This window comes from Poromitra crassiceps (assembly GCF_964638095.1).
Source record: "Poromitra crassiceps genome assembly, chromosome: 15".
Classification (NCBI taxonomy): Eukaryota; Metazoa; Chordata; class Actinopteri; order Beryciformes; family Melamphaidae; genus Poromitra; species Poromitra crassiceps.
The window spans coordinates 507,128-532,427 of NC_139634.1; the positions used below are offsets into that span (position 1 = coordinate 507,128).

The 25,300-nt window shown below is 45.0% G+C and overlaps 3 protein-coding genes across 4 annotated transcripts in view; 2 read left to right on the forward strand and 1 right to left on the reverse strand.

Moving 5' to 3' along the window:
- Window positions 1-208: 208 nt before the first annotated feature.
- Window positions 209-8,584, forward strand: LOC310790795 (b(0,+)-type amino acid transporter 1-like; the record flags this gene model as incomplete). The annotated part of the gene is made up of 6 exons (XM_083652509.1): window positions 209-925; window positions 1,759-1,892; window positions 2,693-2,822; window positions 3,864-3,988; window positions 6,487-6,574; window positions 8,336-8,584. The coding sequence occupies 6 exons, from the start codon at window positions 209-211 to the stop codon at window positions 8,582-8,584; spliced, it is 1,443 nt and encodes a 480-aa protein (XP_083508635.1).
- A 3,233-nt stretch (window positions 8,585-11,817) lies between these two features.
- Window positions 11,818-12,681, reverse strand: LOC310790360 (general transcription factor IIF subunit 2-like; the record flags this gene model as incomplete). 2 transcript variants are annotated; one of them, XM_083652044.1, is made up of 2 exons in its annotated part: window positions 11,818-12,254; window positions 12,381-12,681. In XM_083652044.1, the coding sequence occupies 2 exons, from the start codon at window positions 12,679-12,681 to the stop codon at window positions 11,818-11,820; spliced, it is 738 nt and encodes a 245-aa protein (XP_083508170.1). The 2 variants fall into 2 exon arrangements, with proteins under 2 accessions (XP_083508170.1, XP_083508169.1); XM_083652043.1 differs by having other exon boundaries at window positions 11,818-12,681.
- A 594-nt stretch (window positions 12,682-13,275) lies between these two features.
- LOC310790796 (F-BAR and double SH3 domains protein 1-like) overlaps window positions 13,276-25,300 on the forward strand; it is a gene marked incomplete at its 5' end in the record, with an annotated part of 45,620 nt that continues 33,595 nt past the window's right edge. Inside the window, 7 exons of the mRNA XM_083652510.1 lie at window positions 13,276-13,364; window positions 13,854-13,896; window positions 14,332-14,429; window positions 16,725-16,770; window positions 18,308-18,381; window positions 22,504-22,648; window positions 24,418-24,554. Of these exons, the coding sequence (XP_083508636.1) occupies window positions 13,276-13,364; window positions 13,854-13,896; window positions 14,332-14,429; window positions 16,725-16,770; window positions 18,308-18,381; window positions 22,504-22,648; window positions 24,418-24,554 (632 nt within the window). The remainder of the gene's footprint in view (window positions 13,365-13,853; window positions 13,897-14,331; window positions 14,430-16,724; window positions 16,771-18,307; window positions 18,382-22,503; window positions 22,649-24,417; window positions 24,555-25,300) is intronic.

Here is a 25,300-nt window from a genome sequence, read left to right on the forward strand (position 1 = left end):
GGCAAATGTTTGACAGTATCTTATGTGAATATTAACTTTTAAGATCTCCACATCTCTTTGCCTGCTCGATCCATCATTGTTTCATACCAGTTCTTGTCTGACACACATCAGCCACACTTTTCAGAAGTGTGAATACTTCATCTCGGTCTGCTTTCTGTAAGATTTGATCTCACCTTCCATCTGAACCCTGCAGGACTGCTATCTGACCATGGCGGACAAGAAACCCGAGGCCCTGAAACTGAAGCGGGAGATGAGTTTGTTTGGTGGTGTAGCCCTACTCGGCGGATCTATTATTGGATCTGGTATCTTCATGTCTCCACAATTTGTCCAGGCCTACGTAGAAAGCCCTGGAGCAAGTCTGATCATCTGGGCTGTCGCGGGTCTCATAACAATGTTTGCGGCGTTGTCTTACGCTGAGCTCGGGACGATCATTTGTGAATCCGGCGGGGAGTTCACCTACATACTGCGGATCTACGGCCCATTACCTGCTTTCTTCAGGATATTCACCAGCGTCATGGTCGCGCGACCGGCGAGCCTCGCAGCGGCGGCTCTCAGCGTTGCAGAATACGCCATAGCACCCTTCTACACTAGCTGCCCTCCTCCTCAGCTGATGGTTAAGTTTGCTGCTGCTGCCATTATCCTGGCCTCTGCCACGGCCAACATCTTGAACGTGCGCCTTGCCATCAGAGTCCAGGTGCTCTTTCTGGTGGCCAAGGTGTTGACGTTGACGGCCATTGTCATCGGAGGGATAGTGGCGGTCGTACAGGACAGGAGTGTCATTGTGGAAAATTTGAAAGTTGAAAATGCGTTCAAAGGCACTCAGTACTCTGTAAACACTCTAGGGATGGCTCTGTTTCAATGCCTCTATACATTTGGCGGCTGGTCCAACTTAAACTGTGTCTGTGAGGAATTGAAAAGACCACAGGTGAGATTAAAAGCACATACTAGATTGTTGTTTATATATAAATATGTATAATGATCTCTACTATTGTTAATTTATGGTTATAGGTTGATATACAGTACTGGTGGCCTTTTCTGTGGGGACTTAAAACACATTCATCCGTTTTTTGTTTTGTCTTTTAGTACATTGAAAATAAGATGGTTTGCATGTACCCGGTAAAGACACGTCACACATTTATGGCAGGATGATTGCCTAGTCTCACAAAAATATCCTATAGTCTGATCTTGGCATTAGTCAGCAGATGTTAGAAATGGTGTACAAAACTCTGACTGAGATGAGAGTGTTTTAACTTTACATTTTCCTGCCTGGTTCGGTCACCTAAACTGTACATTTAACCATCAACTTTCCAGCATTATGTCAATGGCAAGCAAAGTAGTAGTAAGTAGTAGTAAACACCAAAAGCCCTCAAGAGTGTCTGCCAGCAGTCCTCCACTTCCTGTGCAGGATCCACTCTCAGTCACCTCCACTGTCAGGATGGGAAATAGACGCAAAACAATACAAAATAACACAGGAAATGACAGGGGAAAAAAGAAAATAAAGGCGTGGCTACGTCCCCGACAGCCAAGTAGACACTTCTACCAAAATACTACTTTATTTCCAAGCACTTATAGTTTTATGTTGTATTCCACCCAAACACTTTCTGTCCAAGCACATAGTTTTAAAGGTGTATTCCACCCAATACTTTCTGTCCAAGTATTTATAGTTTCAAAGGTATATTCCACCAAAATAGTACTTTCTGTCCAAGTACCGGTATAATTACATCAACTAATGTTCTTTTTTGGTCATCTCTCGGTCAGGTGAATCTCCCCAGAGCTATCCTGATAGCCATCTCCATGGTGACCGTGTTGTATCTGCTGGTGAATGTGAGCTACCTCACAGTAATGACGCCTAAAGAGCTTATGAACTCCAGCGCTGTGGCAGTCACCTGGGGGTAAGACAGCACCTTAAGACAGCACCTGGGGGTAAGACAGCACCTTAAGACAGCACCTGGGGGTAAGACAGCACCTTAAGACAGCACCTAGGGGTAAGACAGCACCTTAAGACGGCACCTAGGGGTAAGACAGCACCTAGGGGTAAGACAGCACCTTAAGACAGCACCTAGGGGTAAGACAGCACCTTAAGACAGCACATAGGGGTAAGACAGCACCTTAAGACAGCACATAGGGGTAAGACAGCACCTTAAGACAGCACCTAGGCGTAAGACAGCACCTTAAGACAGCACATAGGGGTAAGACAGCACCTTAAGAAGACAGCACCTGGGGGTAAGGCAGCACCTTAAGACAGCACATAGGGGTAAGACAGCACCTTAAGACAGCACCTGGGGGTAAGACAGCACCTTAAGAAGACAGCACATAGGGGTCAGACAGCACCTTAAGACAGCACCTAGGGGTAAGACAGCACCTTAAGACAGCACATAGGGGTAAGACAGCACCTTAAGACAGCACATAGGGGTAAGACAGCACCTTAAGACAGCACCTGGGGGTAAGACAGCACCTGGGGGTAAGACAGCACCTTAAGAAGACCACAGACCACAGACCACAGACCCATATCATTTCAGACAATTCAACACCAAGTTCCTCCTGCCATGCCTCTCTAATCCTTTCATCAGCTATTGTTCTTGAATCCTTTATTCCTTTGGCTGTCTTGACGTCATGGCTGTCATGACGATTTGGAATAAATATGGGGGAAAGGATGTTGTGTGAACTCCTAATCTTTGCCATTTTTCAACAGGAATAAAATGCTGGGCAGCTGGGGCTGGATCATGTCTGTGGCTGCAGCATTCTCTGCTTTCGGCGCGTTGAATGGAATGCTTTTCAGCGGTGGTCGTGTGTGCTTTGTTGCTGCAAGGGAAGGACACCTGGTGAGATTCTCCTTCTGGGCTCATCTCAAGTTTGACTTTTTCAAGATACTTATTATTATTTATTTCTTCAAATTTGGCTCAAACCTCCACTTGGACTCAAGGATGAACTGATTTGATTTTGGCGGTCAAACTTCAAGGTCACTGTGACCTCACGACCGTCATTTTCATGCTCGTTAATGGAATCTCTCAGGAACGCCATGAGGGAATTTCTTCAAATTTGGCTCAAACATCCACTTGGGCTCAAGGATAAACTGGTTAGATTTTTGGTGGACAAAGGTCAAAGTTCAAGGTCAATGTGGCCGCATGTCCGTACGTTCCATCAAAGAAGGAGGTGAGGCTAGGTAAAAGGGGCCATAGCTAGGGTTAGGAAGGCCATAGAGAGTTGAGGGGTGGGGGTCGGGGGTAGGGGGAGTGGGTAGGGGTTGTGGGTGGTGGAGTGGTGAGGGGAAGGGGCGGGGCTAAGGAAAAGGCATCTTAGCTAGGGATAGGAAGGTCATAGAGGGTCGGGGTTTGAGGGTTGCTAGAGTGGCTATAGGGGGATGTGGGTGGTGGGAGGTGGGCATGATCAGTAAGGGGTGGGGCTAGGGAAAATGGGCTGTATCTAGGGATAGGAAGGTCATAGAGAGTCAGGGTTCGAGGGGTGTGTAGAGGGAGTGGATAGGGGGCTCTGGGTGGTGGGAAGGACTGTTGTGAGGGAAGGGGGTGGGGCTAGGGGAAAGGGCCGTAGCTAGGAATAGGAAGGTCCTCAAGAGTCAGGGTTCAAGTGGTGGGTATAGGGGAAGGGGTTGGGGGAATGTGGGTGGTTTTGGGGTAGGACCATTTTCCATGTTGGAAAGGATTAGCTGTATTGTTGAGGTACTCCCAAACATTGCCTAAAGTGCCATAAGGCTGAATGGCCACACCACTGCGCTGTGGGCTTCAAGGTATTTGTGCTTGTATGAGTCTGGACAGACATGGACACGTAGACTGCTCACTTGTTGGCGGAGGCATACAACCGCAATGCACTACTTCTAGTTTCTAACATGCATCTCTTCTTTGTAGCCAGATATTCTGGCCATGGTTCATGTCCATAGACTGACTCCATCTCCAGCACTGATCTTCACCACAGTCGTCTCCATCATAGTTCTGATCCCTGGAGACTTCCAGTCCATTGTCCACTACTTGAGGTAAAAATCACACCCAGGTGTTTGAAGTAAGCAGGTCTGACCCTAATCTTCCATCCCCCTCTCCCCTCTCTCTGACACTGTGTGTGTGTGTGTGTGTGTGTGTGTGTGTGTGTGTGTGTGTGTGTGTGTGTGTGTGTGTGTGTGTGTGTTCCTCGCCAATGAGGGAATTAATTCTCCTTTCATTTCCAGACCTTTCTTAAACTGTATGTGTGTGCATGTTTTACCGTCTTTGAATTGCTATCAACTTCGAGACGAGAGTCTCTCTCTCTCTCTCTCTCTGTGTCTCTGTCTGTGCTCTCTCTTTCTCTCTGCGTCTCTGTCTGTGCTCTCTCTCTTTCTCTCTGTGTCTCTGTCTGTGCTCTCTCTCTCTTTCTCTCTGTGTCTCTGTCTGTGCTCTCTCTCTCTTTCTCTCTGTGTCTCTGTCTCTGTCTCTGCTCTCTCTCTGTGTCTCTGTCTGTGCTCTCTCTTTCTCTCTGCGTCTCTGTCTGTGCTCTCTCTCTCTCTGCATCTCTGTCTGTACCAAGTCTGCCAACCAGTTGGCTTAGGCTAAATCTTGTAGAAGTGGCTGCATCGCTTAAAAACTATATCTACTCTTTCAGTGCAGATTGAATGATTCATTAACACATTGACTGCCAGCCGTTTTTTTTTTTGCTGTAGGTAGCTTTTGCCAAGCCGTTTTTTGAGGATTCTGGCTCATTTTACAAGAGCCGAGGATTCTTTTCTGCTTGGAGTTTGTCAACACAAAGTTCACAAAAGTACTAATAGAATGTGTGCTTTCTCTGTCTAAAAGAGTTAGTTTGTAGAGTTAGTAGTTATGTAGATATTAGCCGTTGAGTACAGCATGGTTTTAGCGTCTGAGAGTGAAAGCTGAGATAATCGCAGTTTTGTGAAATTCAATCAAACAGGCAGAACAGTCACTTTAACCATTTATTTTTGGCATCAGTGAGAGATCAGACATCCAAACAATATAGTTCCGAACGCCCTCTCCTTCAACTCCTCCCTCCGTGGGCATGTCTAGTGGCTTTCAGCCTGCGTTTGTCACAAGCGAGTGCTCTGCTGCAGCTGCTGCTGCTGCGAGTTTGAGCAGCCTCCCTCCCTGGCAGCGAGTTTGAGCAGCCTCCCTCCCTGGCAGCAAGTGTGGATAGGGCTCACTCGTCTCTTGGGTTTGAGAGCCCCGATGAAGCCCCGTGCGACTCTAGGCTTTATGCTGCCCACCCAGTCCATTTCTGGAACCCCCCACCGCAGCAGCGCGAAAGCGTCCCCGCCTACAGTATGAGAATGAGGCTCGTTCGTTTCTGACTGTAAAATCGCCAAGCCATTTCCTTGAGAATGGAGGAAGCAGCCACGGGAGGCGGCTGCTTTTGGTTGACTTTCTCTCTGTCGGGAGAGGACCGTCGCCACCTAGCTGGTCGGTAAAATAGATTATACACATTCAATACCTCCAATTCTGGTGTAGGAGACGTAAAAGGGGTTGATCGATGTCCCACCGTCAAAAAAAAAAAATGTTTATGTAAGCCGAGATATCTCGTCCTTGGCACTCAACGGTTGGATTATGTAAGCCGAGATATCTCGTCCATGGCACTCAACGTGTTAACATACAATAACGATCTTCAATCAGATATTTTAAATAATTTTCAATGACGAAATGTTTATTGGTTTATTGATATTAAAGCAGCTACGAGCAACTTTTTCGATTGTTATTAAACAGTATAATTACAATATTGATGCATCACATCTTACCTATAATAGTAGCTGAGACCAAAGCCGTGTGAATCGGAGATTGCTCCCTTAGATGATTATTAAGTCTGTGTCTGTCTAAACTCGCGTCAACAGGGGGCTCTCTCTCTCTCTCTCCTTACCGCCGGACCGGCTAAACCCGGAAGTGAAACCCGGAAGTTAAACGCAGCTGCCTGCCTTCACCCGTTCGCGCTGCCTAGCAACATAGCATAAACAATGTGAATGCCACGCATACTCTCGCGAACATCTCTCGTTATATTCTAACAGGTTTTTGGAAGTTATTTTGTGGTTATGGCCGAAGTGGCTGCTGCAAACCGTTTCATTTCACTTCCTGATCTTCCCTGGCCACAGACAGACTAACACTGGCCGATTCACTCGGGGTTCAAGCGAGACTACTCTGCATTGGTCTTGTCTACTATTAGAGGTAAGATGTGATGCATTGATATTAAATTTATACTGTTTAATAACAATCGAAAAAGTTGCTCGTAGCTGCTTTAACATCACAGGGCAAAATATGATATATATATTTTTTAGTTTTTATATAAATATAAAAACGCAAATATGAATGTAGTTGAACTACCAGCAAGCTACGGCAAAATGTAGTTAATAGTTCAACTACATGTTCAACTAGATAATGTGCAAATCTTGTTACTTGGTACTACATATATGATATGCTAATTTGTTACATTCCTTCTTATGTGTACAGAGAATATACGTGTTTCTCTTTGTCTAACAACAATGATCTTCATTGCTGTTGTCAGTTTCACTTCATGGTTTTTCACCGCAATTACCCTGTCTGGAGTTCTGTATCTTAAGATCAAGAAGCCAGAGATCCCCAGGCCATACAAGGTCAGTTTCACTAGTTCACTCTGTTACATCCTCGCCAACCAATTATACTACCTGCTGCTGATCAAAGTCAACTGCTGATTAATCACAGTAAACACCTTTAAAGACTGCAATGTGCTTTTACAAAAAAATCAATCAATCAATCAATCAATCAATTTTATATTTATATAACGCCAAATCATAAGAACAGTTATCAAGGTGCTTTACAAATAAAGCAGCTAGAAGAGGCTCTTTATTTTAGACCCAACAATTGAAACATTCTCACTGGCGATTTTGCTGCACGTCATGTGGCAATTGAAACAATTTCCCAAATCTGTACTGCATGCTCTAGGTCAGTGGCCAAATCTGTACTGCATGCTCTAGCTCAGTGGTCAAATCTGTACTGCATGCTCTAGCTCAGGGGTCAAATCTGTACTGCATGCTCTAGCTCAGGGGTCAAATCTGTACTGCATGCTCTAGCTCAGGGGTCAAATCTGTACTGCATGCTCTAGCTCAGGGGTCAAATCTGTACTGCATGCTCTAGCTCAGTGGTCAAATCTGTACTGCATGCTCTAGCTCAGTGGTCAAATCTGTACTGCATGCTCTAGCTCAGGGGTCAAATCTGTACTGCATGCTCTAGCTCAGGGGTCAAATCTGTACTGCATGCTCTAGCTCAGGGGTCAAATCTGTACTGCATGCTCTAGCTCAGGGGTTAAATCTGTACTGCATGCTCTAGCTCAGTGGTTAAATCTGTACTGCATGCTCTAGCTCAGTGGTCAAATCTGTACTGCATGCTTTAGCTCAGGGGTCAAATCTGTACTGCATGCTCTAGCTCAGTGGTCAAATCTGTACTGCATGCTCTAGCTCAGTGGTCAAATCTGTACTGCATGCTCTAGCTCAGGGGTCAAATCTGTACTGCATGCTCTAGCTCAGGGGTCAAATCTGTACTGCATGCTCTAGCTCAGGGGTCAAATCTGTACTGCATGCTCTAGCTCAGGGGTCAAATCTGTACTAGTTCAGTGGTTCTCAACTTGGGATTTTGTTCCTGGGCAAGCCTAAAGGGGAACTTCACCAAGAAAAAAACCGCAAATTTATTTTGCACACGATCTTACACATATCCAAAAACTGTAAACAGTTTTGCAGGCATTTATTTAGTTTGACAGTTATTGAGAGTTGAGTAAGTTGTGGACCAGTGATGTCATTCATGCACAAATGGTCCACAATGTGTTTTTCGGTGAAGTTCTCCATTAAGTTTTCTTTTTTCAAAGAAATCGGAGCAACACCAAATTATTGGCTGCTTTAAAGAATATCAGATGTCCTTTGTTGGAAATGTCAAATAAAGTCTGATTTGAGCATTAGCGGGCAAGTAAACACTGGATAAGGGGGGGGGGGGGGGGGGGGGGATGCCTTAAACATGTAAATGGGGGGGGGGGGGGGGCCTTAAAAATGTAAATGAGAAAAAATGTAATTTGCTCACTTATCATTTGAGCAAAATCTGAAACCACACATCAGCTTCTTCCACATCACAGTGGATAAGCAGCAGAGCTTTGTTCCAGCTGCTAGGCTTGTTGTGATGTTCTCCTCCTCAGGTTCCTGTTGTAGTCCCCTCTCTGGCCCTGATGATGTTCTCCTCCTCAGGTTCCTGTTGTAGTCCTCTCTCTGGCCCTGATGATGTTCTCCTCCTCAGGTTCCTGTTGTAGTCCTCTCTCTGGCCCTGATGATGTTCTCCTCCTCAGGTTCCTGTTGTAGTCCCCTCTCTGGTCCTGATGGTGTTCTCCTCCTCAGGTTCCTGTTGTAGTCCCCTCTCTGGCCCTGGTTGCAGCAGCGGCCCTGGTGCTGGCTCCTGTCATAGACGAGCCGCAGATAGAATACCTCTACGCAGCTTTATTCATCTGCAGCGGAGTGTTCATCTATGTGCCCTTCATCCATTATCAGCTTTGCCCCAGGCTGCTGAAGAAGGTCACGGTGTTCCTGCAGCTTCTGCTACAGGTTGCACCTGCAGAGAAAGACCTGTTATCTGAGCAGACAATTTGACAAAACCTTGAAAAGCAAGAAATCTTATATTGAATGTTATGGAACATCTGCCTTTTCAGCACAAAGCAAACAGCGCTTTTAGGTTAATCTTACATGTTGTTTATGGATACAAGGCATGTGAGCGCTTTGAACTTCATTGCAGGTTTTTGCTAACATGTGGAGCAGTTTGGCCACTTACTTTGGCTGCTGTTAAAAAAGAAAGAAAAAAGGCTACGGCTACGTAGCATTCATTCAAAAAACATTAGTTTCTGATATCATTGTATCTTTCAAATATGTTTAGGCTTTGTCTTTGAGTTTTTGGTGTTGAACTTTTTGCAGTGTACATGTAATCCCTCTTTGTGACAATTCAAACTCAACAGTCTACCAAATATGTCGTGCTAGCTTGTCAGGGAAGGGGCTGAATAATGCCTTAAAGTTAGGCTAAATATTGGCCAGGGGAAAAACTGGTATGGCCATGTTCAAATGCATAAATGAAAAATATAAATGTTGATATAATAAACTGTGATAACCAGTAGCCTATATTTCATTCTTTTTCATCAGATTAGCTATAATTGGGTGGAGGGGGTCCACGGTCTCAATCTGGCCCTCTGGTAGTGAGGATTTGTTATTTTCTTTGCTCTGTTTATCATCAAAGTTACCCAACCCTGATGCACATCTAGAATGATAAACAATATAGCTAATAACAGCCTATAATCCATCACTTTTACCATCGGTTATGGACATGGCTTCCCACTTTTCCAGTCATGTTTACCACTTTGCAGAGTTCCTCATGCATGCTCACCTCGGAAATACAATATTCTTGACAGCACCTGAAGGCAGCACTATAGCACAGGGAGAAAGAGCTAGAGAGAGAGAGAGAGAGAGAGAGCAGTAGTGTGTGAGAGAGAAGGGAAAGGAGGGACTCTGTGTACAGTAAGTGTGAAATATTGAGGAAGTAGCAACTGAGACAAATAACAGACTAGCAGCATCCAGCCATGCAGCCGCCACCGAGAAAGGTAAGTCTCCGCTGTGTGTATAAAGATGATGATACTTTTATGAAAATAGAGTAATCAATATGACATTTGGAGGCAGTGGAAAGAATAATCCATAGTCTAGCCAAACCTGTCTTCACCACTTTAGCTTCACTTCCACCAGTCCATCTACTATAGAAGTTAATCAGTTAAGAGTATCCCGCGTCCCCATACAACAAAACGTACATTTCACATCTAGGCTACTTATGAAAATGTTACAGATGTGTTTAAAAATATGATACAAATTCCAGAACTGTAGTTGTACAGATCCTGGAAATGCTCTTCTTCCTACAGTATATCTGTCTGCAAGTAGGCCTATCTCTAAAATGTCAGCCACTCAAAATATAGGAGTAATTAAATGCAGTGTTGGGCAAGTTACTTTTAAAATGTAATATACTACATATTACTAGTTACTTTAATTTGAAAGTAATAAGTTACTTTCCAATATTACTTTCTGTGTAGAGTAACTCGTTACTTATTACACTACTTTTGCATTACTTTCACCAAAACACCAGCAGCAGCAGAATGACATCGCCGCCCCGGGAACATCCTGAAAAATAATTTAACCCGCCTTGAAGTCAGTGTAAACAATCCAAAATTCTAAATGTTATTCTTTTCCTTTGTTATTGTCATCTATAGTGGTTATTTGCATAAAAACACAGTTTGATTAGGAAATGATTGTATCTTTTTTAAATATGTGCTTTGATTTAATAAAATGTAACTCAATTTGTAACTTGAGTTACTTGACATAGTAACTGGTATAATATTACTGAAATCCTATAAGTAATGTTATATTACGGAGTTACTGCTAAAAGTAATATATTACATGTAATATGTTACTTTTTTAATGAGGTACCCCCAACACTGATTAAATGGCATCTACATTTAAAATGACAGCCTATTTAGGCACACACACAAAAATCTAAATATTGTTGTGCATGAAGAAAGTCCTTCTAAATTAATTAATTGATTTGTGTATCTAACAGGCACATGAAGCGAGCGTCTCCTGCTCATTTTCGCCTTCTATCCCATATGATAGCAACCTTCACAAAGAGTTAAAAGTAACCAAGCAACCTTCCCAGCCATGCGTGCAGGGATTTGGGAATGCTTTTGTCAGAAAGTTTGCTGATATAACTTTTGATATGGATGACTCTGGCGTTTTAGCTCCCAATCCACACTTTGGGTCTCAACCAAGTGAACCAGTGGTCCGCAGAGGCACTTTTGGCCACTTTCTGTTTCATGAAGAAGCAAATCGTAAACATGTCGTCTCTCTCCAGTGATGTAGTTCCATGGGTCAGTCAGTAAAGAAAAAGCCCCCCAAAAAGTGTTTTGGACAAAATTCTACATTGCGGAAAACTTGTGCGTAGAAGTTAAGTTTAAGTTAAGTTATCTTTATTTATCCCCATGGGGAAATTCATCCTCAGCATTTGACCCATCCTCTACTAGGAACCTTCCTAGAACTAAGAGCAGTGGGCAGCCATAGTGCAGCGCCCGGTGCAGTGCCTTAATACTAATACTCCTGTCAGGAGCACTGACAGGAGTATTAACCCTAACATACATGTCTTAGGTGGCCTAGAAGAGTGGCCTATATGCGACTTGGCCGAAGGAATTTGTCAGTGATGTATGACATACCTGGTGATGTCACTCATGATGTCACAATATCTATACATTTGTTATATTTTTTGTCTTAAGGGCTTCTTTATTACAGATTTACTAAGATTATAGGGGGGGAAACAGGTGGGCTGCATTTCTCCAAGCGTTCAAGCTTCAGGTCTGCTGTTGAGTCATCTTGTTGCTCCCTCTCCTGATCTACTATCCAGACTTGAGAACTTTTGATGATGTCTTTCATGTGTTTTAGTCCTTGAGCGACAGACCCAGCAACACAGGCCTGTTGCCAGCCTCGTGAGACAACGGTTGCCAGGGTTGTGGCACTGACATGTGTCAGAGGCTCATCTTTTCCCAGCAGTACTCTGGTGGAGAACATGAGGGCACTGCTGATGTCGTTCGATCTGGAGTCAGGTGTGATAGATACCAACGTCAAGATCTTGACGTACTGCGTGAGGACTATAATAATTGCTCAATGCTGTACAGACGACCTGTGTTGAAATTCCATTTACCTCTTGATTGGACGATCTGACTGTGGTCAAGATCGCACAACTCTACTTGGTAGTGTCTGTAGCCTACTCTGGCCTGAGTTCCCAGGTGCCTTGGTAGGGGACAAAGCTACTCGTCAGCTTGGTAGTGTCTGTACTCTGGCCTCAGTTCCCAGGTGCTCTTGTGAGTTCCCTTCACATTGTAGATCCCAATGCCATGCAGGATTTCCTTCAAGTAGGTCACAGGCTGTTTGGTGATATCCACCAGGTCTTTGATGTTGTAGTATTGGTGCTTCTCAAAAGCAGAAAACAAGATGTCCAACACTTGCTCTTTGTCGGCTCTTGCTCTCTTGCCTTCCTCCTTCTTCTTCCTGTCATAGTCCAGATTGTACGCATGGTTGGCCACAGGTTTGTAGTTGATGCTGACAGCCTTGTCCAACTGTTGAGACAGCCTGACAGGCTTGGAGGACTCTTTCATTTGTAGCCTCTTCAGCTTCATATAGTTCTCATTGCCAGCGGGTCTGCATTCTGCTCTGTGCACCACCACTCCCTCCAAGGCTAATGTATCTGGACCCACCCGCTCCCCCGAGTAGCTGTCATGAGATCTCCCTTCTGACTGGCCCGAGCAGCTGCCATGAGATCTCCCTTCTGACTGGCCCGAGCAGCTGCCAGGAGATCTCCCTTCTGACTGGCCTGACAAAGTTTCGGTGAAGACTGCCAACGTCTGCCCTCCCACTGTTTGCAGGGTGAACGGGTACTCACGAGGCACACGCACCGATTCCTCTCCAATCCCCTCAATCAAAGTCACCTCATCGTTCAAAGTGAAAGACACCTGTTGCTGCTTTGCTTGGTTTGTGAAGATCCTGATTTTCCCGACATCTCCTGTGCCACTTGCTTTTGTCAGTTGCTGAGAGAGATATTTGGGCACCTTAACCAACCAGACACCTGTGTTCTGCTTGGCACCAGTTAGGTCAACTTTTCCTTTCTTTGACATGTTTTAAAATTAACGTTATGCCTTCCTCACACTACTGTTGGTTATCACAAGCATAGTATACAATCCAACTTATAGCCTCTGCAGGGAAGGATTTATGACATCGCTCATGATGTCACAATGTCTATGACATCATCAGTGTCTGTCATCAATCGCTGTTTGAGAGCTTCACGAAGGTGAAGGCACGTTGCCCAGGACGGATGAGGAGTGGAGAGACGAGGAACGAAACAGCCAAGATTGAGGAGGTGTGAGAAACACCGGAAACTTGAAAGAAGAACTAGACCAGGTCTAGAGTGAGACCATCCAAACGTGAGAGGCAGCAATGTGCCACAAGCCATCCAGTCTGCTGGAAAGCCATTAGAAGAAGAATCACTGATTCCTGACAGAAGGTCATGGTGGAAAACTCCCTCTCCTCTCTACCTGAGAGGGTTTTGGGCTTTTCCTTGGCTCCCAATTTGGCTTACTTCTGTTGAAGTCTTCACTGCCACTTGAGCAATTGTAGTGTCATCAGTGATGATGTCAACGTGGAAGAAACCTTTGAATGGGCCACCTTTAAAATATGCAGAGCCACTCTCCCTTCTTCTCTGCATCTGAAAAATGGCTGAAGCTGTCGTGATAAACCTGGATGAATCTGTGGAGCAGCTGTGGCTCTCTCAGCCTGTAGGCCATCAGAAGGTGGCCATCACGTACAGCTTATACACTCCACTCCAGCTGAGTGAGACAGAAAGAGGAACATGAGATGAGGCGCAACAGCCAAGAATGAGGAGGTGTGAGAAACACCGGAAACTTGAAAGAAGAAGAAGAAGAACCAGGTCCAGAGTGAGACCATTCAACTTTGAGAGGCAGCAATGTGGTGCAAGGCATCCAGTCTGCCGGAAAGCCAATAGAAGAAGAAGAAGTGGGACAGAAAGCATCCACATCCCATGCAGCTCCTCTGTGCTGTAGTCTGCAGCTCAACAGGACCGGTATATAATATCTATATCTATGTATACATTGCAAGAAATGGCAAAAATTGGAATTTGAAGAAATTAGAGTTTACCGAAGTATACCAGAGACAGAACTAGTTACGTCATCATTATCAATTATCCAATGTCAGCCTGCCATCTCTCCAAGCGGGCTCTTTAAAAGGGGGTGTTCCCTCCTACCTGTCTGATGCTCTTTGTCTCTGTGCGCAGTGTCAACCCACCACCTCCCCGGCTTCCACCCCAGTACCACCAGGTGTAGACCTCTTCTCCAAAAAGGGGAGGGTTCTGTCGCCCTCTAGCTGCCTAACTCAGGGCAGGTCCGCCGTCACATGGCTGATTCTCCCGCCGCCAAAGACTTTCATCACAATAAATATTGTTAAAGCTGTTTTGGTGTTGTGTGTAGTCTCTAAGGTAGAACCTGTTTTGCTGTTTTTGCAGAGAAATCGACAGAATTTGGAAAAATTGCAAGCCCCCCAATTTTGCGGAATTTGTTGAATTTGCATTAATTATTGCGATCGCAAAATCACAAAATTTCCTGGACTGACTGAAAGTCCCATTGTGTTTGTGTGTGTGTGTGTGTGTGTGTGTGTGCGTGCGCGTGCGTGCGTGCGTCCGTGTGTGTGTGTGTGTGTGTGTGTGCGCGCGTGCGTCCGTGTGTGTGTGTGTGTGTGCGTGCGTGCGTGTGTAGGTGAAAGAGAGCCAGCAGGTGAAGCTGGTGTTCTCAGAGCAGCTTGGCAGACTGCAGACCAAACAGCAGCAGGACAGCGATCTGCTCGAGGAGATCAGGTAGGTTTGAGACTCTGTCTGTCTGTTACTCCTGAACCACATCGACCCCACTGCAAACAACTAGCGGCAACGAAGGCAGACCGCTACGTTGCCTTTTTCTGAGCCAAAAAGTTGCACTTCAACACACCGCAAAGACCACAGCCAACGGTCAACTAGCAGATACGTTCTGCGTTGTTCTCCATACGTGTTCTGGTGCTTGCCTACCATTTCACTCACTACTTCTAATCGAGGATATGTCAGATAAAAAGTTGGAAACGGCACTATGGTCTTTTGCTTGTGGAAGAACAAAGGAAGAGCTGGAGGTAAACAGAAGGAGAAACCACACTAAATGGGTGACAGCGACAGGCTCAAAGGACTTTCCTGAAGTCACGTTGTGTCCGTGTTTTGGAATTGTCAGATGGGATGAATGTGGAAAATGAGCAGAGCATTTTGTCTGTGCCCTCTCTTCTCCTGCATTGCTTCACTACCAACTGACCAGCCAATCACAGTGATTTCTCTCACCAACGACCCAACGCTGATTCAACCTGTTCATAACCGATTCATCTGTTGATTATTTTCTCGACTAAATAATTGGTTTGTCATTTAGCCTCAAATGTCACAAAATGTTGATCACTTTTTCCTCAAAGCTCAAGATGACATCCTCAACTGTCTTGTCCTAACCAACAGTCCATGACCCAAAGATCATCAGTTTACTGTCCTAGAAGACACCAGAAAATATTCACATTTAAGACGCTGGAATCAGATAATTTTTTTATTTTCTAGTCTAAAGGATTACGTAATTGATTATAGTTAGGGAGTCATTTTTTGTCGATCGACTAGTCTCGCTTGCCAGACTCTCCCAGCAAAGTGGCTGGGAGAGTCTGGCTGGGGACGCTTTCTATTGTGGACTAGAGGGGAAAAAGGCTCTTTACAGCCATCCACCAAACGTACCATGCAGGCTGCTTCATTGCATAATCCACATCAATCGTTTTCAGCGTGTAGCAACGAGCTAGAGACTAGCACTGCTGTTGTTATTGTTTCAAAGGCAGCGGCGCAGGCATTTGAGCTCGGCAGATTCAACACGTACAGCAGCAGAGGCAAACAGATTCAACACGGGCGTGGAAAGGAAATCCAAATATGGTCGCAGCCGCAGTCAGAGCAGGTAGGAGCCAATAGAGAGGTCCAGTAACGAGTCCGGAAATCATCGATGCTAACGCCCCTGGTTCTAAACAGTTTTCGCCTATGGGAGTTTTGAATGGGTTTTTGGCGCGATGCTTCTAATAATCTCTCTGGGCAACGCTGGCTTAATCAAACGCGAACCAGTGTTTAGTAATATCATCTTCACACAGGAGGACCACTTTTACGAGTTTTGAAGCTTTTACTTGCCGTTAAAAGGACGGCTAGCTAGCAAACGGCTAAATGAGACTACACTTTTGAGTCGATGGGGATATATACGTCAGTAACGTCACCACTTCAAAGGGCGAACACGGAAATTCTCTTTCCCTCACCTGGTTCAGCCCCGTTCAGCCCGGGGTAATCAGTGCACACATCAACAACAGTCCAGGTTGTGTGCTGACGTGACGTGGAAGCCTATGCGACAGTGTGTAGTTCAGGATTAGCTTAGCTCGAGCATTTTACTTCTAGGGCTCGCATTTACGCTTCAAAACTCATGAAAGTGGTCCTCATGTGTGAAGATTATCCGACTGAACTCTGGTTCGCGTTTGATTAATCTTGCGTTGCCCAGAGACCTTATTTGAAGCATCGGGGCAAAAACCCATTCAAAAATCCCATAGACAGAAACAGTGAAGAACCAGGAAGTTCGGGACTTCCGCATTCAGCCTACAAAAATACGTCATCCCTGGACCTCTCTATTCAGAGCTTGCAGGGAGCGGAATGGGATTTCCATCCGGCACCAACTGAAATGGTCGGCACCAATGAGAGAGCTGAGTCCACCATGCTGCTTCAACCCAGTCAGACTATCAATCGACTAATCAAAAATCTATTATCGTTGCAGCTTTAGTGACAAAGATTTAAAAATTAAAATAGTTATTTGAAATAAAGTGCTTGTGTGTATGCCCACACTGGAGTCAGCAAACACTAATGCCAGCACTGGAAGGAGGGAGAGAGAGAGAGAGTGGGAGAGAGAGAGAGGGAGAGAGAGAGAGAGAGAGAGAGAGATTAGATTAGATTAAGGAGATAATTGAATAGGGTGTTAAATTACACATCTATTTCTTGGTGTGTGTGTGTGTATGTGTGTGTGTGTGCGCGCGCGCGCGCGTGCGTGCGTGCGTGCGTGCGTGCATGTCTTCCCCTAAGGTCCTTCAGTAAACAACGAGCAGCCATAGAGAAAGAGTATGGTCAGGTGAGTACACACACACACACACACACACACACTATTCTAGTCCATATTAGTTGTGTTCCTGGCACCTCTCATGTTTTAACTGGAAATGCTCCTCGTTTATCGACTAGAGGCACTATTTCAGGACTTGATGTGAACACGTGCGTGTGCGTGCGTGCGTGTGTGTGTGTGTGTGTGTGTGTGTTGTGTGTGTGTGTGCGTGTGTGTGTGTGTGCGTGGGTGTGTGTGTGTGCGGGTGTGTGTGTGTGCGTGTGTGTGAGTGCGTGTGTGCGTGTGTGTGTGTGTGCATGTGTCTACATTGTTTGGGTTATTAGGAGGGATTCCTAAATATTTCTGCTTTTGAAACAGAGAAAATAATCAGGGGGCGCCCCCAGTGGCACAGCTGGTCACTACTGCTAAGGCTTAGTTCAGTGGTTCCCAACCTTGGGGTTGCCACCCAAAGTGGGGTTGCCTGGAATTCAAATAGGGTCACCTGATTTTTTTTTTTTTTACACCACACGATTTAAAACTACTGAAGAGGATTAGGGTTTTATCCACCTTATTTTTGAAGGTCCGGTTTAACGTGACTTATTGTTGCAGCTTGCCATTTCCTTTGTTATACTCGGCTGCAGACCCGAATTATAAACCGGAAACTGGAGTACGTTATAAAAGTTATAAATATAGTCACGTTATAAACAACTAACCAACGCTGGGGGTCCGTATGGAAACAGTGTTACTCGAAATGGTTAAAAGTTAAATCAATTTGGTCATTCAGTGGCGTTTTACTGCCATGTAAAGTAACTATTACGCTAGCCGCTAGCATTAGCCACAGTAGCCGACTACCCACAATGCATTACGTTATCCCAGCACCCAAACGACATGGCTGTAGAGTAGGGATGGGCATCGAATTTCGAATTTTCGAATAATCGTTGTTATTATCAAGGTCGACTTTTATTATTGAAATTCGAAATTCGAAATTCGAAAAAAAAAAAAAAAAAAAAAAAAAAATTTTTGAGTGAAATGTTGCATTGTCTCCCCTGATTCTAAGTACCGGTATAGTCAAATCGCTATAAGCATTTTAAGCTAGGTTTATGGAAAAATGAATGGCGGATGAAATCCCATGAAGAGGGAGAGGGGGTGACTTTGGCACCCCTTTGGCACTCAGACCTGAGCCTACTAAATATTTAATGAACCACAACCACTCATGATTGTCAAAACTGTTTTTTATTTTCGAAAATGTCAATGTAAAAAAAATAAAAAATGTAATTTTTTTTTTTTTTTTTTTTTTTTTTTTTTTTTACATTTTTTTTTTTTTTTTCGAAATTCGAATTAAATTCGAATTTGGCCAGCGAATTTCGAATAGTGTTTTTGCTAGAAATGCCCATCCCTACTGTAGAGCAGAATGTCTCTGCTGTAAAATCCCCATAGACGTTTTTTTTGTCAAGTTAATACAGTGTAAAAATTACACCGGAAGCGGAAGAAGCACCCATCAGGCATCATGGCAGCTAGAAATAAGGTGGATAGGCTTGGATGTTTATGTTGTGCTACACTGTGTCTCCAGGCTCTGCAGAGGCTGGCTGTCCAATATCAGAAGAGAGACTGGCAAAGAGGAAAGACCGACACTATCCCATCTGGGTAATCGTGCACAAGCACAAACGCGCACACACACACACACGCACCCCCACACACACACACGCACACACACACGTGCGCCCACGCACGCACACGCACGCACACACACACACACACACAGACACACGCGCGCGCACGCACGCACCCCCACACACACACACTCACACGCACAAACACACGCACGCACGCACACACACACACACACACACACACACACACACACACACACAGACAAGAGACGAGGGTGAGCGGCCCTTTAAGAGACGAGGGTGAGCGGACCTTTAAGAGACGAGGGTGACCGGCCTTTAAGAGACGAGGGTGACCGGCTCTTTAAGAGACGAGGGTGAGCGGCCCTTTAAGAGACGAGGGTGACCGGCCTTTAAGAGACGAGGGTGACCGGCCCTTTAAGAGACGAGGGTGACCGGCCCTTTAAGAGACGAGGGTGACCGGCCCTTTAAGAGACGAGGGTGAGCGGCCCTTTAAGAGACGAGGGTGACCGGACCTTTAAGAGACGAGGGTGACCGGACCTTTAAGAGACGAGGGTGACCGGCCGAGGGTGACCGGCCCTTTAACACATTGAGTGCCAAGGACGTCTGTGGACGTCCTAAAAAAAAGTAACGAGGAGTGCCAAGGACGTCTGTGGACGTCCTAAAATCATAATTCATATTATTCCATAATTCTGCTGTTTAAGGTCGTACCTAGCCAGTGAGCATGAATCCCTTCAAGGGATCACACGGCGCCACCTTAAACATCGTCACAGGAGCTGCTCCACCCACCTCAGATCCTTTACTTTGTACAGGAGACAGCGGAGAAAGCCGTGATGAAAGTGGAAACCGATGCATGCTTTCTGCCAGAGCCGTATATATTGCTCTGTCTCTACAGCGGAGAGTGGGCTCGGCTGCATCCGCGCTCACAACTGAGCTCTTGCTTCTATCTATCTCCACACGATTTCCTAGAAAGCCAGCATCCGAAGCCGAACGGCCAAGCCTTTTCGTTCAGTCGCGTTTGCCAGCGCGCATCATTTCCTTGATGGGCGCTGGGATCTGTCCGGGGCAAAAACGGAGTCGATAAAACAAACTCTGTGCGTGTGGGGAGGAGCCCGCAGCTCAGAGGTGGAGAGGGGGGGGGGGGGGGAGAGGGGTGTGTGGCACACAGGCTGCACAGAAACCACACCACACGCCACCACATCAGAAAACACCAGCCAGAGTCAGTGAATGTGCTCGAAATTAGAGTGCAAAAGGTATTCATAAAAGGGACTATATCTTGGAAAGTAAAAAAAAACGACAGAAAACCCTTGAAAGTGCACTTTTTTGAGAGGCTGTCATTTCATAATGGAACTGTCTAGAACATACATGGGCAACATACGGCCCGCGGGCCGTATGCGGCCCGCGGGCGCCCCCTGTGTGGCCCGCGATGGAATTGCAAAAAAAAAAAAAAAAAAAAAAAAAATTTTTTTTTTTTTTTTTTACAGTGCACCTGAACGCAACATGCAAGATACCCGCTGAATAAGTGTCCAAATGTTCATGTCATTCTGGCCAATACTCTTCTGTTATAGCATTTCAGTCTGGAATATGGAATATATTTCAATAATATTTATGACTAAAAGGCTAAAAGTAATCTCATGTGTAAGAAATGACTGTTCTACATTGAAGTAGAAATTTAAATAATTAACTTGTTGGTTTTGGATTTATTTAGCTTCAAGAGTGCATTTTTGTTCTTGTGTGACCCTCAACACAGGCTTTGAGAATCCCGGGCCACTTACTGATACTTAAGCTTAAAATAACCCACTCATATTCTGGTTTATTTCAAGAAAAACATTTCGGCTAGTGGAAATTCGAATTGGCTGGTAACTTTAAAATCTAGCAGCCATATTGGCAGGTGGTCAAAAAAGTTAATTTCAAGCACTGAAGAGGGAGAGCGGGTGGTGACATAGGAGTGAGTGAGAAAAGGATCAAATATTGGTGGTTAAGACTGAATAATGACATCACAACTGTTAATTTAAAATGAGTTATTCCTCTAAACCTGGCTTCAAATGCCCAAAATGTTTTGCGCTGGCGCCGTTCAGCCCTCAGCAAAAACTGGTAGCGAGGACATTTTTTTGTGGCCCTCTCTATCATCAAAGTTGCCCATCCATGGGTTACGGCGTGACAATATTTGTTCGGCCCCCGGCAACAATCTGGGTTTCTCATGTGGCCCCCCATGAAAAACAGTTGCCCACCCCTGGTCTAGAAACAAAATTTCTTCTTTGGAAGAAGCAGGAGTGTTCAATGTTTCATTAAAGTCCAGCCCCGTTAATATAGCCATAATAGAAAAAATTCTATAGCTGTTTTCAACTGAATGGAAGTGAATCTGGCACAGGCTCCAGACAATTTTACTGAAGCGCTGTGGCACTCAATGTGTTAAGAGACGAGGGTGACCGGCCCTTTAAGAGACGAGGGTGACCGGCCCTTTAAGAGACGAGGGTGACCGGCCCTTTAAGAGACGAGGGTGACCGGACCTTTAAGAGACGAGGGTGACCGGCCCTTTAAGAGACGAGGGTGACCGGCCCTTTAAGAGACGAGGGTGACCGGACCTTTAAGAGACGAGGGTGACCGGCCCTTTAAGAGACGAGGGTGACCGGACCTTTAAGAGACGAGGGTGACCGGCCCTTTAAGAGACGAGGGTGACCGGCCCTTTAAGAGACGAGGGTGACCGGCCCTTTAAGAGACGAGGGTGACCGGGCCTCGTGGGATTTAAGACTAGACAGGTTTCCGGAGTATTGATATCTGTCTCCTCGTTCCTGCGCACTCCACAGGTATCACTTTAAAGTTGAGCTGAACCCAAGAATGACTTTTCTTTTCTTTTAGTTCAAATACCTGGGTATGCAGTGCACCTATTTAATAATGTATGCAAACAAAATCACAACAATCTAATTTCTTTAGTTTTTCACACTTTTTCACATCAAAAGTTTGTTTTTCAAGATTTCATTGATGACAGTAATTTACAGTTTGCTGACGTACCCCATTTCAACCAATCATTTCACGACATGCAGCTGTCAATCAAATCTTCATTTCAGGATCATTTTCTCTTCCAAATGAAGGGGAAAATGGCGCCTAGTGCCTGTCATCTGGCAGAGTTTCTAGCCCATAAACTAACTACTAACTTGAGCAATTATGCAAACTAAATCAAACGGTAATGTCTAAGAATGCAAAGAAATGTAACTGGCTCGTTAAAACACGCATTCCAGGAATATTATTTACATTTATAACGATAATAGCGCGCGCCTCCGAGCCTGACAGCCTCCCTGGCTGTCAGGGGTCGTCTCTCGGAGATTCCAGGCGGGCGAGCAGCATCTATGGATCGGATTGTCCGCTCGCTCCGCACGAAGCAGCTGGCTCCCTGGTACTCTGCGGATCCCTGGTACTCTGTAGCATGACAACAGGCTGAATCCCACTCGATTTGGGGGTGGAACACGCCAGGATTGGCCAATGCCAAAGCCAGTCCTCAGAATTGTCAAATCAAATCATCGACATGTATATGGTCCGCCTCTCAATTCGTTCGCGCTGGTGCATTCCGTTCCGGTTCACTTCGACTTTAAGGGTACTGGTATTGGTACTGGTATTGTTATTTTTTCAACGATACCCAGCCCTAATCACAGTACAGATATTGACACATTGTACTGCGCTGATACTCGTACTCTGAAAAGTACATTAACTGTATTTACTTGATACTTGTTTCATCAGAGTATTCGGCTCACCCCTTGTTGCGAGCTATTCAAATCCTCTAAGATTTACAGCAAAATAATGGAGTTAACACAAATACAGGAAAGCATCCTCATCATCTGCGTGTGTTAGCTATGCACAATATCAAAATGTACAAGTAAATATGTCACAGAAAGGTGTCCAGATTGTAAATACTGTTAGATATAGTCACATGATCAAAATGACATGCGGTGTCCAGATTCAAATGTGCATTGCTTGCTGTTCGCATGAACAAATATTCACATTATCAGTCATTATCATTGTAATTTACAAATGTACAAAGACAGGTGTTCAGATCTGAAAATGTGCATTGTTGCGTGCGTGCGTGTGCGTGCATGTGTGTGTGTGTGCGCGTGTGCGTACATACGTGTGTGTGTGTCTCCAGCAGTGTGTTTGGTGTGTGGCGGTCAGTAGTGGATGCTACAGCTCAGAACGCTGCATCACGATTGGCCGCCGCTGAGGAGTACCGCACTCTGATTGGACAAGCCTCCAGAAGCCTTCGCAATGCAAAGGATGTCCGAGCTAAGAAAGTGAGACACAGAGAGTCAAATGTTCAGATATGCATTTGGTGCCATTTAACTGCAATTGTTCCAGCCAAGTTCATTAAGAATGCTGAATTGAGTTTGAGTGAGTTTTTTGTGAAGCATGAACCAGATTTAACCAAATGAAATGATGAGTGAATGACTGCTGTATAGACCAAATCAGCGGGGATGTTTACATTTACTTCCCGTTACCCCTGGGGTCCACACATTATAATGGCGGTGAACGGCACAAACTGACGTGTTGAAGACAAAAACAAAGACAAAAATTGTTCGTTCGTCTTGTGTTGTTGTTTAATATCATTCATAACAACACTTTCACTAATGTTAGTGGAGACCAGACTAGCTAATTTACCTGTTGGACCAGACCAGACCAGAGTAGACTTGAAGCTAAATTAAATTAACGTGGTGTCAGTAGCTCTGTCTGTAACGTTAGCTCTGTAGCTAGTTAACGAGTCTGCAAAAAAACAGTGAGTTTGACAGTTGTAAACAAACGTTATTAACACTACATAAAACAAACACAGAAGAAAGGCTAGTTCAATCAGGAGAGACTAGAGACCAAAGGATGAATAATGTGATATTTATTACAATCAAGTGAATAATTTACTACAGAAAGAATGATGAGAATAAAGTATTGTTATTAGTCTTTGGCGGTTAGACACCGCAGGGAGATCTTGAGAGAGCTGCACCAGCCCAGATCAGCATCCAGATATATCCCCCTGCAGTGTCTAGATACTGGTGGTGCTGGTGATCTCCTTCTGAGACTCATGGAGACTCTTCCGACTGAAGAATGGGATAGGTCTGCGATGACCGGGAGGAGAAGGGGAGGAGGAGGGTGCGAGCCTGACAGCAGCGATGATTGAGAGGCTGAATGAGACAGAAACAAGCATATTTAAGGAACCCGCCTCCAAGCAATTGGCTTACGACTGGGTTGTGGAGCAACGTGATAGGCTTACACTGGAGGTGCGTAGGGTGAGAGGTGACGAGAGCAGTGATGTGACACTATGCAATTGGTTAACAGAGACTGGGCGGCAACCAGCTGATTGTTCATTGAAACCCGGAAATTGACAGCTTATTATGATTTTGTGAGTAGATTGAAGAGTGGAGATATAAAGTGAATTAAGGAAGTGTAAAAGATATTATAGTCTTCCTGCTTGAACTTACGTTGAGAACTACATATACGTCGGACAAGCATGTTTACCAACCGTTTGAACATTTAAATTGAAAGTAGTCGGCCGAAAACAACGAGAGGGTTTGACAGCATTTATTTGACAACACGCAAATTTAAACCTGCCGCCTTTCCGAAGTGGTACGCAGAAGTAATGTTGTTTACATGGTGACGTCACGGTGATTTGGTCTATGGTGCTGGCTAGTCAGGTGACACAGTGGCTCAATCATCGACCGTCTAAAAAATATGGACAGAGTCAGCGGGACCTCAGCCATTCTTTTTTGGACTCCTGTTTTGAAGCCTAGTGTCGCCTGTGGCCATCTTGGGGTTCTTGCGCAGCTTTCCCAGAGCCGTTGCTCCGCCTGCTATTGGTCCGTGATCGCAAGCTGCGTGATCACTGGATAGGTGACCTGTCAATCACCCGCAAAACATAGTCTCTTCTATGTCTATTTGACTTGACGCAGGTGAGTTATATAAAAATTCACCCACCGTACAGTTGTCATGAAAGGTGAATTAATATGTACAATGTGTGTGTGTGTGTGTGTGTGTGTGTGTGTGTGTGTGTGTGTGTGTGTGTGTGTGTGATTGTTAGGGCCTGGAGCAGCTCCAGAGGGTACAGGGAGAAGTGGTGGACGCTCTACGGGAGCTGCACAGGGTCAAAAAGAGCTACCACCAACTCAGCCATATCGCCAGCCTGGCTCGAGACAAGGCTAACGATGCACACGGCAGGTGTGTGTGTGCGTGCGTGTGTGTGCGTGCTGGTGTGTGTGTGTGTGTGCGTGGCTGCGTGCATGCGTGTGAGTGGGTTACAAAACACCAATGGGGACCACGGCTCGTTATTATTTATGATTATTAAGTTACACCTCATTACTAGATTTAGCCAACATAGCTAGCTCCTACCATTAGGGTTTAGCAACATTCAGTCTCTCCCTCAAGTAATGCATTCAATATGCCTCACCTGCTTATGTGTTTGCTGCAATCACAGTAACATGTTTGACTAGATTCTGTATGTGTTAATATGTTATGTGTTATTATGTTTTAATATGTTCTGCTATTTATTAGTACATGATGTTTTAACATTCTGTATGTTTCATTATAAAACGGCTCTCTCAAATCAAGCAATCTGATTGGTTCACAGCCATTGTATACTTCCAGTAACCGAGTTCAATAACCCATGGCCATGGGTTATTGGTTGCCATGGCAACTCTCTTACTAAAAGGCAGCTCTGCGCTCGAGCCAAACAGCTTTCTCCTGATCTGCTGTATGGAGGGTCACTAGTCCTTACAATGAGTCATTATGGACGCATGATGGCGCAACTCTCTTACTAAAAGTACCTCAAAAACAAAATAACGGAGACAGCTTTCAGATCCTTGTGAATCGATCTTCGCTTATAACTTTACTAATACTAAGCAGGAAATGATGTTTTGTACAAGAATAGACGCGGGCTAATGTCTTAACCCCTCTCTCGCGCGCCC